The 12686-nt window shown below is 46.2% G+C and overlaps 1 protein-coding gene across 1 annotated transcript in view; it reads right to left on the bottom strand.

Moving 5' to 3' along the window:
• Window positions 1-1105: 1105 nt before the first annotated feature.
• The window catches only part of MICAL2 (microtubule associated monooxygenase, calponin and LIM domain containing 2), a 217363-nt gene continuing 205782 nt past the window's right edge, over window positions 1106-12686 (bottom strand). Inside the window, exons 35-37 of the mRNA XM_069471163.1 lie at window positions 8931-9030; window positions 4821-4894; window positions 1106-1709 (exon numbers count right to left, since the gene is read on the bottom strand). Coding sequence (XP_069327264.1) covers window positions 1525-1709; window positions 4821-4894; window positions 8931-9030 — 359 coding nt within the window. The 3' untranslated portion in view covers window positions 1106-1524. The remainder of the gene's footprint in view (window positions 1710-4820; window positions 4895-8930; window positions 9031-12686) is intronic.

Below are 12686 nucleotides of genomic sequence, written 5' to 3'. Positions count from 1 at the left end.
TGACTCAGAGGAAATCCAGTTACACATCTAATTTCTGGCTTGTAAACTGGCCAGATTGGTGTGCAGAGAGCGTCTCTGACAGAAGTGGTTCATGGGTCAACTTACGTTGAGAAAACTTCGATCTCCAGTCAGAGCCAACTGTTGCAAAGCACCTTTTGTCTAATGACACATTTAAACACTTTCAGAAATGAGCACGGCCAAATATGCACCAAAGAGTTCTTTAGTCCCTCTCTTATCGATAACAGACTAAATCTTCAAAGAATGCCATTGAGGGAAGACAATCAAATATTTTATGACAATACATCACCCTTTAAAATCTTTTCTTCTTTGGCCTCCATATGAACCGTCAAAACACTCCAGGAATTCTGACGTGTTGGTGCACAATCTCCATCTCCAAAGCTTTCTTTTCATATTGAAATGTCATTAAAAAAAAATCCACAGCCCAATTTGGGATTTGGTAAATTGCATTCAGCTCTACCTCGGAGTCAGAAGTGGTTTTGTCCTTGTCCTGTACAGTTCTTGCGCAATCCCTGGGGAGAGTCAGAGACACTTCTCTGTTTGGGTCCCAGGAGACCACCATGCAAGGCACTCCTTGCCTGGTACCATTAGTGTGCTCAGTTTTAGTGGCAGCACCAACCTTACCAATATCTTACCAACAAATGAAAGAGCTTCCCTTTTTGCCATCACCAACACTCATCAAAAAGCACTTCAAAAGTATTCATTTCCTAAAAATGCTTTTTGTTATTTTCTAGGGGCCATAAAAAGAGTACTATGGGAATAAAAACCTTTTCTAAGCCAACATTTGGTAAAAACTAACAATACTGCTGGCATGAAGTTAAAGTTTTATTTCTTTTTTTTTTTTAAATAAAATTAAGGCTCAAATGTTCTATTAAACTCTCATTGCTTATGTATATTATATTAAGGCTTATAAATACACCTGGTAAATTAAATCCACCCTGGATTGAATTAACACCTGCTATATGAGTTATTTGCTTTATGTAATCAGTAATCTCAAGGTTTCTCCTCTTTCTCTGGAAACACAATTTAAATATTAACCTAATCTTTAAACTGCTGCTGCTGCTTTCTGACATTTGGAAACCGGTCATCCATGCAAAAAAAGGCAAATATGGATATATTAATGAAAAGGCAGCTTCTTAAAAATCTTAAAGTGTGTAACTCAATGAATTGGGAAGAAAAATGATAAAAAGCTGCAGGAAAGTCAAGTCTTTTGTGTCACTTTCCAGGGAAAACAATGCTGGTCATCTGCCAACAGCACCTCCAGTCTGAGAGCCCCGCTGAAGTTGACCGCCAGTTTCAAAAGAGTCTTTGTGTTTTCTTCATGGTAAGCTCTGGAAGAATCTTGGACAGCTGTAGTACATGCAGGAGTTTTTTAACGTTTAAAAAAATCTAGTAGAATATAACTTAAGTCCACAGATGATAAAATCCCACAAAAGGACCCGTGAGCACGTGTGGGGTGCTTGACCTGGTCCCGTCCCCAGCTCGCTGCGAGGGAGAGGGACGTCATCACGTCCTGCTCAGCTGACAGTCCCGGGAGAAGATGAAGCTTTCAAAGTGCTGGTCTTCAGCCTTTTCTTTGACGCGTTGTTCCTCTAAGGAATCTACAAGTTTATCCCTTTGCTCAATCACTTGCATCATCTTGGTGAGTATTTCTTGCTCCTCTTTTAGATCATTCTCGTCTTTCTGGCTCTCTAAAGAAAAAAAGAAAAACATTGGGCTCAGGTAAGATGGGGCCCCAGGGGAGTTCTTGGCGTGGACGTCCTGGGCTGTTATGGACTCGTTCTGCCCTTTAATTTCAGCGGGGAAAACAAGGAAATGAACTTAACACCAAGGAACTGTCCTTAAAGCCACCGATTAGAAAGCAGGTGCTTTGTGAAGCAGTCAGCTCAGTTTTCATCTTGAGGATACGGATAAAGCGACACGGAAAACCCCTTTGTGAGAAAAAGAAGTGAATACCAGCCAAGCCCTATCAAGTCCCCCAGCCTTCCCTTCGCCCCAAAGAGAAACCAGCAGGACAATAAAAAAGGCTGTTTTCCAACAACATATCTGAGCTGCAGCAAAGGGATTTGTGAGAAGGTTCTAAGTAAACCGTCTGCATCAGTGGCTACTATTTCAATGACAAGAATCTTTCCTTCGTTTGCGGTTAATGGCGAAGTGTAGCCTTTTGTGTAGAGACCATGCGGAAGCAAAGTGAGACCAACTGTCCGACAGGATGGTGTCCCTGGACTGACTGTGCTGTTCCCTTTTGTCTTTTGAGTACGTGACCCTCTTCCTAATTGGCCCGGGGACTACAGTTGCCTGGGGGAGATAGGATTGTTATAAAGGGAAGGGAGAGAGTGAGAGACAGGTAGTAATGAGTTTCTGACACAGAAAATAGGCTTTTGAAGCCAGATTTAAGTATCGTCAACCAGATGATTGCCTTGGGAGAAGCCTTCCTAAACTCCTTCAGTCCCTCCCATCCAACACAGGGAGGACCAGAGAGGGCACCACTGTCTGTCATCAGGCTTGGTTCTGAGGTCTGGGTCGGGAGGAAGGTAGCTATGATGAAAGGGAAACAAGGACATGCTATTCCTTTTGTGCCTCGTGTCTTATGTGGGGAGGGGAGAGAGGCAGGAGCAGTGGAGGGTGAGAGCTCTGGGTTCCAGTCTCACCGTGCTGGGCCTTGGAAGCCCCAAAGTGGGGGAAACGTTTTACAGCGTTTGATGGAACACCGGGGCCGAAGGACTTTTGCCCTGACCCTTGTTCAGAACTCCAGGAAGAAGCCGGCTTGAAGGGCACCCCTACGCGTAAACATGGGGCAGCACTTCATGGTTGGGCAGAGGAGGAGGTCTGAGGGTGGCTCCCCGGATCTCGATGTGCTGTGTGTGGCATGGGGGAGCCTAGACGTGCACACTTGCCCCAAGTAGCTCACTGATGGCACTCCCATGAGGCTCCCCTATGAAGGAGTGAACTGACCCCACGGTGGAAACTGCAGGGTAGACCGACTGGCCACGCTGAAAGGAGGCTACACTGAGGTGAGGCGGAGTGGACCAGGGAAAGGCCACCAGGCTCCTCAGCACACCAAGAGAATGGCCGGGCTGCGGATAACACTGGCATACACCTCAGCTGCAAACACCGGCAGAGGAGGTGCAGCCCGATGACGAGAGACAGCCATGTGGGGACTCAAGAGCCAGAGCACCCCACAGAGAGTCCCAATGCACAGGGCCACACTGCCTCTCCCCGTTGGCTGGCAGTCACCCTAGGGAGCAGTGCAGGAGGAGGTGGTCGTCTTCAAGACCGAACATTGTCATCCCTAAGATATCAAGCATTTCCTGCAAGGATTGTTTAAGTTATTACATCAGACTGAGTTTATGACAGAGGGACAAAGAGTTCTTCTTCTTCTTCTTTTTTTTCCTTGCTAATTAGTGGGAAGAAGCTTTCATGGAAGATGGGCTCAGGTACTGACAAAATGAGGAGGGTATACTTTTTCGGTACATCTGCAAGGAAAAAATGTATGGCCTTCACTCTTTAGTATGAACTTTTTTAAAAAAAAAGAATCAAAGGTGGCTCATAGAGTCTTTGGTGGTATTTATTTTACTATTCTGAAACAGAGCAAGTTAAATTTTTTATCAGATGTATAAACTAGATATTAATTATACCCTGTGGTTTGTTAATTTAGGTATATTCCAGTAGTGGTGCTCCTTATTTAATAAACACAGAAAAAGAAAAATTTCCTCTCTCAGTTTAGGCTTGTCATAGATGGCCCCATCTGAGACCCTTCTGACATGTAAAAGATGATGTGTACCACTTTTATCTGCTCTGTACAGCACAACTCTGGGTGTGTAAGGGTTCTGTTGGGAACGGAACTCTGTTGCTATAAAGAAACAGTCTACAAGCGACTGTCACGTGGGGCAGAATAGGAGACCCTGAGTCTGTGGCCTGTTCCTAAATCTTGGCCCTACCATGTACCTCGAGCATGTTGTTTAAATTCTCTGAGACTCCTTTTTCTACTCTGTAAAATGTGGACAAAATACCTAAATAAAAATAATGATAATGTCTAATATTTACTGAGTGCTTGTCCTGGACCAGGCAACCTCATAAGGTAGGTGCTATGTTAGTTCTGTGAGGTATAAAGACATTATTTAACTTGTTCCTTTAGACCTAGGTCTAAATGCAGGAAAGTCTTGTATGAATCTCCCCTCACCCCATCCCCCCCCCACAGACACCAAACAGAGTGAATACACCTCTCTGCCAATGAATGTGTAAGCCAGTATACCGTGTCTATCGAGTTTATTTCAGCTGTCCCTCCTTCATGGTGGAATAAGTTACTCATGCGTGATGGGCTGGCCCAGCCCTTGCTGGGAGGGGATGTTTTCTTTACCATCTCTAGTGCCTGGCTGAACTGGGCCTGCCTCCCTCGATGCCCCCAAGGCACCTCTGCTGTGGCCCTCACCTCGCTGTACTAACACTGGGCTGGGTGCTGGTGTCCCCAGTGAGAACACAGTCTCCCAGAGGGCAGGGGCTGCTCTCTGCCCTATGCCAGGCCCACACTAGGTTCCCAGTCAATGTTTGTTAAATGAGTGGATGGATCAGTGAATCACGACTTTGTTCCCCTGGGCACATGGAATGGAGGAGAATGCTGCCCTCACGGCCCAAGGGAATGAAGCGACACGGGGCTTGCTGTGCTGGCGGTGGGGGAAGGAAGGCTGGCCGTGCCAGGCAGGAAGAGCACTCTGCTCTGGGCTGTGCGGCATGTTCTGCTCATGTGTCTTTCTGGGCAGAAATGTCTTTAACAAGGGCCCAAGACATATCAGCATACTCACCCTCTTTGAGCATTTTTTTTCTTAATTTCTGCTCCAGTCTGCTCTGATGATCTTCTAATTCTAGTTCTTGGGCCCTGGACATGAGAAAAGGTTCCAACTTTGTAAATACTAGAGAATTGTGACGAAAAATTGAAGAACAAACCCATTGGCGGTAGCTACTGCATTCTCCTTTCCTTGTTAAAACTGAGGTTTTAGACTATCTCTAAACTGAAAGTTCTGCTGCTGCGGGGAACACCGAAGGTGCCTGGAGTGATTGCTGAAGGACGCTGAAGGCTGCGGTGTGAGCTCCACAGGCTGCTACACGGCCGTCTAGACACTCTTTAGGGATGGGCCAGAGGAGGATATCAAAGAAACGACCAGAATAGTCCAGGGGAGAAGCAATGACAATCTGAAGCTCTTCTCTTTTAGGAGCCTTACGACTTCAGTGCGACCTCTAACAACTCCCAAATCTCTGATTGTGTTAAATGAGAAAACAAAAGAAGGAGACAAAAGTGAGGTATTTTACCCCAGTGGAGGCATTGAGACTCCACGACTACCCATCTGGTGGCAGTAGAGGTGGCAAGAAGAGGCGGTGATGCTTTGGAGCAGTCACCTGCAGTGCGGGGCTCGGTGTTCCCACCGGGAGGAACGGCAGAGTGAAGAAGAGAAGTTAGTCCTGGGAGGAGGGCAGTTGGGACTTGAATGTCCAATGCCTGGGGCTATCTCATTTCTATCCCAGAGCTCGTGTAAGCTCCCCACGGGCTGCCCGTGCAGCAATGCAGAGGCTCCCAGATGCTGCTCTGGAGTTCTCGGGAGAAATGAGGACCACAAACAGATGTAGCAGTGGTCAGAGGTGACAGCTGAAGTCGTGTGATCCCTAAAAGGAAGGCGATAGACAAGAAAAGGTTTGAAGACAGAGCTTGGGAATACCTACAATTAGATTCAAACAAAGAGGTGGCGACAGGGAAGAAGCCATCCAAAAGTGGGAAGGACAAAGTAAGAAATCACAGAAACTGAGAGAGCAAAGTTTTGAGAGAAGAGAGAGAGGCCCAGGGTGTTCCCATCTCCAGAGACATTGAAGCGGGTGAGGGCTGAGAACAGGTCCCTGGTTGGACCTGGCGGGGGCTCCCCTCCCAGCCCCTGCCTGCAGTCTGCATGTGTATCTGCTATGAGTGTTGGGGTCACTCTGCTAAACTCTGCTGTTGGCATGATTTTTACTACTCCCATTGCTACTCAGGCTAAAGTCCCTGCCTCATTCAATATGCTGCCTTTAGTTGTCAACCCTGAACTTCTCTTGTCCCACGTAGTGGCCAATGGAGGCAGACTGCTGAGATCTTCCTTCAGGAGGGAACCTTCTGGGAGGAGCACAGTGAGCTGACTGCTGCTGCGAATCCACCTCGATGCCATGCTGAGGCCACATTTACCCCAAGTGGCTCCCAGCCGATGGCTGTGCACAGAGGCGGCACTGGAGCTGTGCCACTCCCGCCCAGCACGAACCTCCTGACAGGCAGTCTTTGCGCTGATGTTCCCACCGCCCTGGCCACGGCTTTCTCAGAGCTGTGCTGCATCTGGGGCTCCTCCTGCCCAGTCCTCCTCCTTCCCCCTCTCCTTTTCCAGGCATGGCACGGTGGTGGGGTCTGAAGACTTCCCTCTTCCTTCCTTCCCTTTCTCCTCACAGGCATTGTCTCCTACAAATCTCTTGGACTGCTAATTCTGTCTTGGCATCTGCTTCCCAAAGGACTTGAACTGACACGTGGATTTAAGATGTTTCTCCCGGCTCATCCAGGTCTTTCTCCAAACTAAAACCTATCCCTTAACAGAGCTCTTCCCTGCCTTTGTCTGGCTCACATGCCTGAGTTCTCCTGGTTTCCCTCTTTTGGAGGGGAGAGGCCTGCTGACAGCGTACTGACCGGGGAAGCTCCAGGCGGTGCAGAGGCAGCCACGCCGCCCCGACTCTCACGGCTAGACCCTGCGAACTGACTGCTCCTTCTACCTCCACGGGGCCCTTGCCGTGTTTTCTTAGTACTGTTGTGCTGTGGTTTGCATATCTGTCTCCTCCAAACCTACAACAGCCTAGAAGACAGGGACTGTGGCCTTATTCATCTTTATTCCCACAGAACACCAGCATAGGTCCTGCCACATAGAATGTGTTTGATAAATTTTTGTTGAGTGAACTTTATAATTCAGGACCCTAATGCCAACAGTAGGGTTGTATAAAAGGGGCTTTGTAGTCAGGTGGATGTGGACAAATTACTTAGTTGCCTTGAGTCTCAGTATATGTATCAACTTAAAAAATAATTATAGAACATAATTACTTGAGATGACTCCTTCCCCATTCCCTTCCATGTCAATGGAGCTCAATGAGTAGAATTCCTGGGATCCTCCCCCCACCCTGCCTTTCCCCACTCTCACCCCAGGGGAGGTAAATTGGGGAAGAACAGACTAGGTCAGCTAAGCTCATCCCTCTCTTTCTCTCCCAGCCTCAGCCTGTCTTCAACACACATGTTCTCAGTTACTCTGAGCCTTGGCACAGGTCTATGGCCAGGTTTCTTAATCTTGATAATTCTGACATCTTACACCAGCTTATTCTTTTTTGGTGGGAGGAGAAGATTTTCCTGTGCATTGTAGAATGTTTAATAGCATCCTTGGCCTCTGCTCACTAGATATCAGTAGCAGTCTACAGCTGCGACAACCAAAAATGTCTCCAACATTGCCAAATATCCTCTGAGGATAGTGCCCCTGGATGAGACCCACTGGCTTAGGATAAAAGCCTTATTCCTAAGGCACAAGTGAGTATGTGCCTTTTGTGATTAGCTAGACAGATGTGTCTAATTCTGGGATTTGGTCAGTGTAGTGGGTTGAATGGTGACATCCCTCCTCCCGACCCCCAATAAAAAGATGTGCCCACATCTTAACTTCTGGAAACTGTGAATGTGACCTTATTTGAAAAGGGTCTTTACAGATGTAATTAAGAACCTTGCGATGAGAAAATTCTGGATTATCTCAGTGGGTCCTAAACCCAATGACAAGTGTCCTGTAAGAGACAGAAGAGAAGACACAGACACACAGAGAAGGCCATGTGAAGATAGAGGCAGAGAATGGAGTGATGCAGCCACAAACCAGGGAAGGCCTAGAGCCACAGGAAGTGGAAAAGGCAGGGAGGACTCTCCCCTAGAGCCTCTGGAGGGAACACGGCTCTCCCAACACCTTGATTTTGGACTTTTGGCTTCCAGAAGTGCGAGAGAGTAAATGTGCGTTGTAAGCCATCCAGTGTGTGCTCATTCGTTACTGCAGCCAAGGAAACTAGTACAGTTGGCAAGTCCACCTGGGCTTTCATACTTAGCCAAGCATAAGCCATTATCAGTAATAAGGACATTTTGACGCTCTATCTATTGACTTGGTTGTCTTATTTCACACCTGGTTCAGATCCCAGGCAGAGAAGAGTGGTATTAATAGTATGTATTATTCCAAACCCCACTAAAAGTAGCTCTCAAGGTCAGGGTGAAATGAAATCAGACAGCACAAATGAAAGCACCCAGCACAACTGGGGGTGCAAAGTTGGTTTATATCAAATGTTACTCTTTTTCCCTCCATAATGGTGACAGGTATAGTGACCACTAACCTTTGCAGGCTGTGGTGAGATTCATCTTTACTTTCTGATCTCCCACCCAGGCTGCAACCCCACATTCAGAGAGAACAGCCAGGTAAATCTCAGTCCTTCGTTCCTTTAAAGGCCCAGGAAGTGGCCGGGCAGATCTCACTGAGCGCTCGCCACGATTCACACTCAGAGGCCAGACATAACTTTCCCATTGCAGGTGTGTGCCTGCTCTTTTAGGACGGGCCTGGGGGACCAGGATGGATTGAAAATACCTTATCCAAATGCCCTTCAGCTCCAGACCCATTACCTGAAATCTATTTTAGCCACAGGACTCTGAAGAGGGAACAGACAAAGTAAAGATTCTTTGCGCTAATGCCAGCATGATATGCAAGACATAAAATATCAATTTGCCTCAATCACTATTCTGTATGCACAAGGAGAGAAAAGCCTGGGACTTCAACCTAGGAGGGTAAGCAACCCCCCTTCGCCCCTTTGCTTTTAGGACTCGCTGTTATCTGTGTTGCCTTACTTACATGATTAGGAGCTCCGACTCATATCGCATTAATTTATTCTTCTCCAGAACCAGCTGAAACCATTCCTGCAAAAGCTGTGCTTCATCCTGTGTGCCTGAATCTGCTTAAGAAATCAACAGCAAATGGGTTAGATTGGCGTTTCTCTCCCCATGATCGAACTGCCTTGGAGCCACTTTAGTGGGCCATGTTTGTGGCGAGAAGGGCTCTGCAGGCAGCAGCTCTCTGACACCCTGTTGCTGCCTCAAGGTCATGGGCATGACAAATAAAACCAACCTCCACATGCTATAGGGGAGGTCTTCGTGGACATTTAGGGCATGGCTACTCCAGCTCCAAGAGTCGTGTACCTTTGATAGTGTCCCACCAAAAATGACCCTTCTCCTGCCTATTTGTACGTCCTCTGTAAAACTTACACACATTTATGCATCACAGCCCCCTACCCAAAAAAAACTCTAGCTGCTGGTTACTATCTCCTTCTCCTTGTTCTCCCCCAAATCAAATGCCTACTGAGTACCCAGGTGGTATATGGCTGGGCATGCAAGGGTCAGGGAAGCTCACACCACTTTTGGTCCTAGAGGAGTAGTGATTGGCATTTTGAAATTTTTGCACAAGGAAAAGCCAAATGATTAAAAAAAGGTTATTAGCTTTGTGTCTCATGAGGAGAAAGTTATATCCATATATTCTTACAACTTAGATTATGACCTTTATTAAAAGAATAAGCATGAGAAAAAATGGGCACTGCTTTTTAGATACTCAATGTTAGATGCTAAATGCTTAGATACTAAAATGTTAAAATCTGGGCATATTTGAGAAGTGGCAACATAGAGGGGGCTTTCTAATGTTTCACCCTGAAATGAGCACACATGCTGTATGGCAAAGCTCATGGCTACTCCAGGAGGATTTATACTGGAGGGTCCTGTAGGCAGAGGGAAAAACAATGCAGACAGAAGATTTGTGTGACCGTGTGCAAGTTGCTTAACTTTTTGGAGCCTTTTCTTTATCATTGGTTAAACAGGAATAATAAAACACACAGTTAATATAATAATAATGTGCTTCTATTTATTATGCAGTGATCACATGCCATTCGATGAGCTATGTGCCTTATGTACAGCATCCCATTTAATCCTCACAACAAACTCACCTGTACGTTCTCTTATCACCACTTGATAGCTGAAGAAACAGCAGTTTAAAAGATGAACATCACTTGCCCAAGTGCAGTTAGTAAGCGGCAGAGCCAGAACTCAAGCGTGTCTTATTCTAAGCCCATGCTCTTCACTGCCATTTATCTCCCTCCTTCTGTTAACGGTAGTCACGTAAGGTAAATAATGCCCCTAGCACATGGCCTTGCACATAGCAAGCAATGCATAAAAATTAGTTCCTGTTTCTCCTTGCTTCTGTGACCACCTCTTTATTGACAGGGAAACCGGGGCACAGAGAGATTTACAATTGTCTCTTGGTATCTGTGAGAGACTGGTTCCAGGATGCCCTCTCAGATATCAAAATCCGCAGATGCTCCAGTCCCTTCTATAAAACAGTGTAGTACCCTCAGCCTTTCACATCTGAGGGTTCCACATCTCTGGATTCAATCAACTGTTGATCACAAATATTTGGGAAGAAAATTCCACAAAGTTCCAAAGAACAAAATTTGAATATGCTGTGCTCTGAGTACTACACTGAACCCACATGAATGAAGTGATGCATAGGCATTGTATTAGGTATTATAAGTGATCTAGAGAGGATTTAAAGTATAGGAGAGGATTATGTAAGTTATATGCAAATACAGTCACCCCTCAGTGTCTGGGGGATTGGTTCTGAAAACCCCTACAGACACCAAAATGCATGAATGGTCATGTCTCTGATATAAAATGGTGTAGTATTTGTATATAACCTATGCACAGCTTCCTGTATACTGTAAATCATCTCTAGATTACTTATAATATCTAATACAATGTAAGTGCCATGAAATATTAAAATAGTCATTGTACTATATTGGTTTTTAAATTTGTATTGTTTGCATAGATGTATTGTTATTTTTTTTCCAAATATTTCGATCCACAGATGTGGACCTTGCAGATACAGAGGGTGGACCATATATGCAATACCCCAAGTCATATAGTTTATGGGCAAACGGGTGCTAGAATGCAGGTCCTGACTTCTGGTCCCTTCATTCATAATAACACCTACTCATTGAATAACTTCCTTGTGTCAGGTACTGCCTTAGGGATGGGGATACAGTAATAAATGTTACATATCACGAGAAATTTGGAGATAGTAAGGCATGGTGTCTACCACAAAGGATATCGTTAGATAATCTTTCGGATCAGAGGGAGTCAAAGAGCTAGAATAAAATAGAACATTAGGAAACTGTCACAACAAAGCAACAAAAAAGCACTCTGGTAACACAGAGGAGGCAGGGTTTTCCTGGTCAGGGCACGAGGTTGGACTTCCTGAGGGGCATGGTGCTTGAATTAGGGTCTTGGGGAATAGAGGACACTTTGGGAGGAAACAGTGGGGATGGAAGAGGGCATTTTCAAGAAGAGGGAACAACATGAGGACAGCCGAGGGAGCGGGAAAGGAGGTGGTGGAGACAGAGTGGGAAGGGCAAAGGGGGTATGGGGGGTGCACGATGAGGCCTGGGGTATCACGGGATCTCATCCTCAAGGCCCCTGGAAGTCATGGTAACGCATTTGCACTTCCTGCCATAGAACACAAAGGGGCATTAAGGGAAGTAGAGGAAGAGCACGATACGTGATATTTTATACAGGAAGGATTAAAGGGAGAGTCGGGAGGGAAGGAAATAAGACGTCATTCTTTTTTAGGCTTCTTGAGTGAATGAATGAACCAACACAGACTTACAAACATCTCGAGGGCCAACATCTTCTAAGCATTGTTTGTGGTGCTGGGAGACAAGGATGAGTAAGCATTGGTTCTGGCTCCTTAGGAAACTGGGAGCCTGCGATCACGGGGAAAACCAACACTATGTAGCCAGAGAGACTGCAACATGCTCCTTGCTATGAGAACACAGCAGGGAAGCATCTTGTGTGGAGAAAGTGAGGGAAAGCTCCGAGAGGGACAGCAGGTGAGCTCAGTCTACACGGATGAACAAGAGTTTCCCAGGGAGAGGAAGCGAGGGCAAGGCGTTAAAGGGCATTCATTGCTGAATGAAAGAACGCAGTGTATAATCCAGAGATTGGAAATAACAGAAGTTAAGAGCACATACTTTAAACTCAGATTTGAGATCAAACTTCCACTTTTCTACCTACCACCGTGTGAGCCCGAGCAATCAGCATAGCCTCCCTAGGCCTCAGTCTTCCCATCTGCTGGGAAGCTGCAGTGGGATTACGCACACAAAACCCTTAACCCAGTCCTGGCACATAGTATAAGCTCAATAAATAGGAACGGACACTATTCAAATAATAAAATACATGTAGTGGAGGAACACTCAGGGGTCATGTGGTCCAGCCACGAGCCAGTGCAGGAATTCCCTCCACCTCCCCCGACAGGTGGCTGCTCTCTAATTCTCCACGTGGTGAAGGGGCTCCCTGACGTCCAGGAAGCCTACTGCACGGCTGTGCGCTTTCAGTATTCAAAACCTCTTTCTATTGGCCTTCAATGGGCTGGCCGCTAGCCACTGATTCCAGTTTTTCCCTCTGGAGGAAAACAGAGAACACGTAACTATGTTTATTACATAAAAGACCTTCCGATATTTGAGGACAGGTCTCACAATCCACTGGCGCCTGCTTTCTACATAGTCGGCAC

This window comes from Eulemur rufifrons, chromosome 6 (assembly GCF_041146395.1).
Source record: "Eulemur rufifrons isolate Redbay chromosome 6, OSU_ERuf_1, whole genome shotgun sequence".
Taxonomy (NCBI): domain Eukaryota; kingdom Metazoa; phylum Chordata; class Mammalia; order Primates; family Lemuridae; genus Eulemur; species Eulemur rufifrons.
This window is presented reverse-complemented; position numbering and strand designations above follow the sequence as displayed.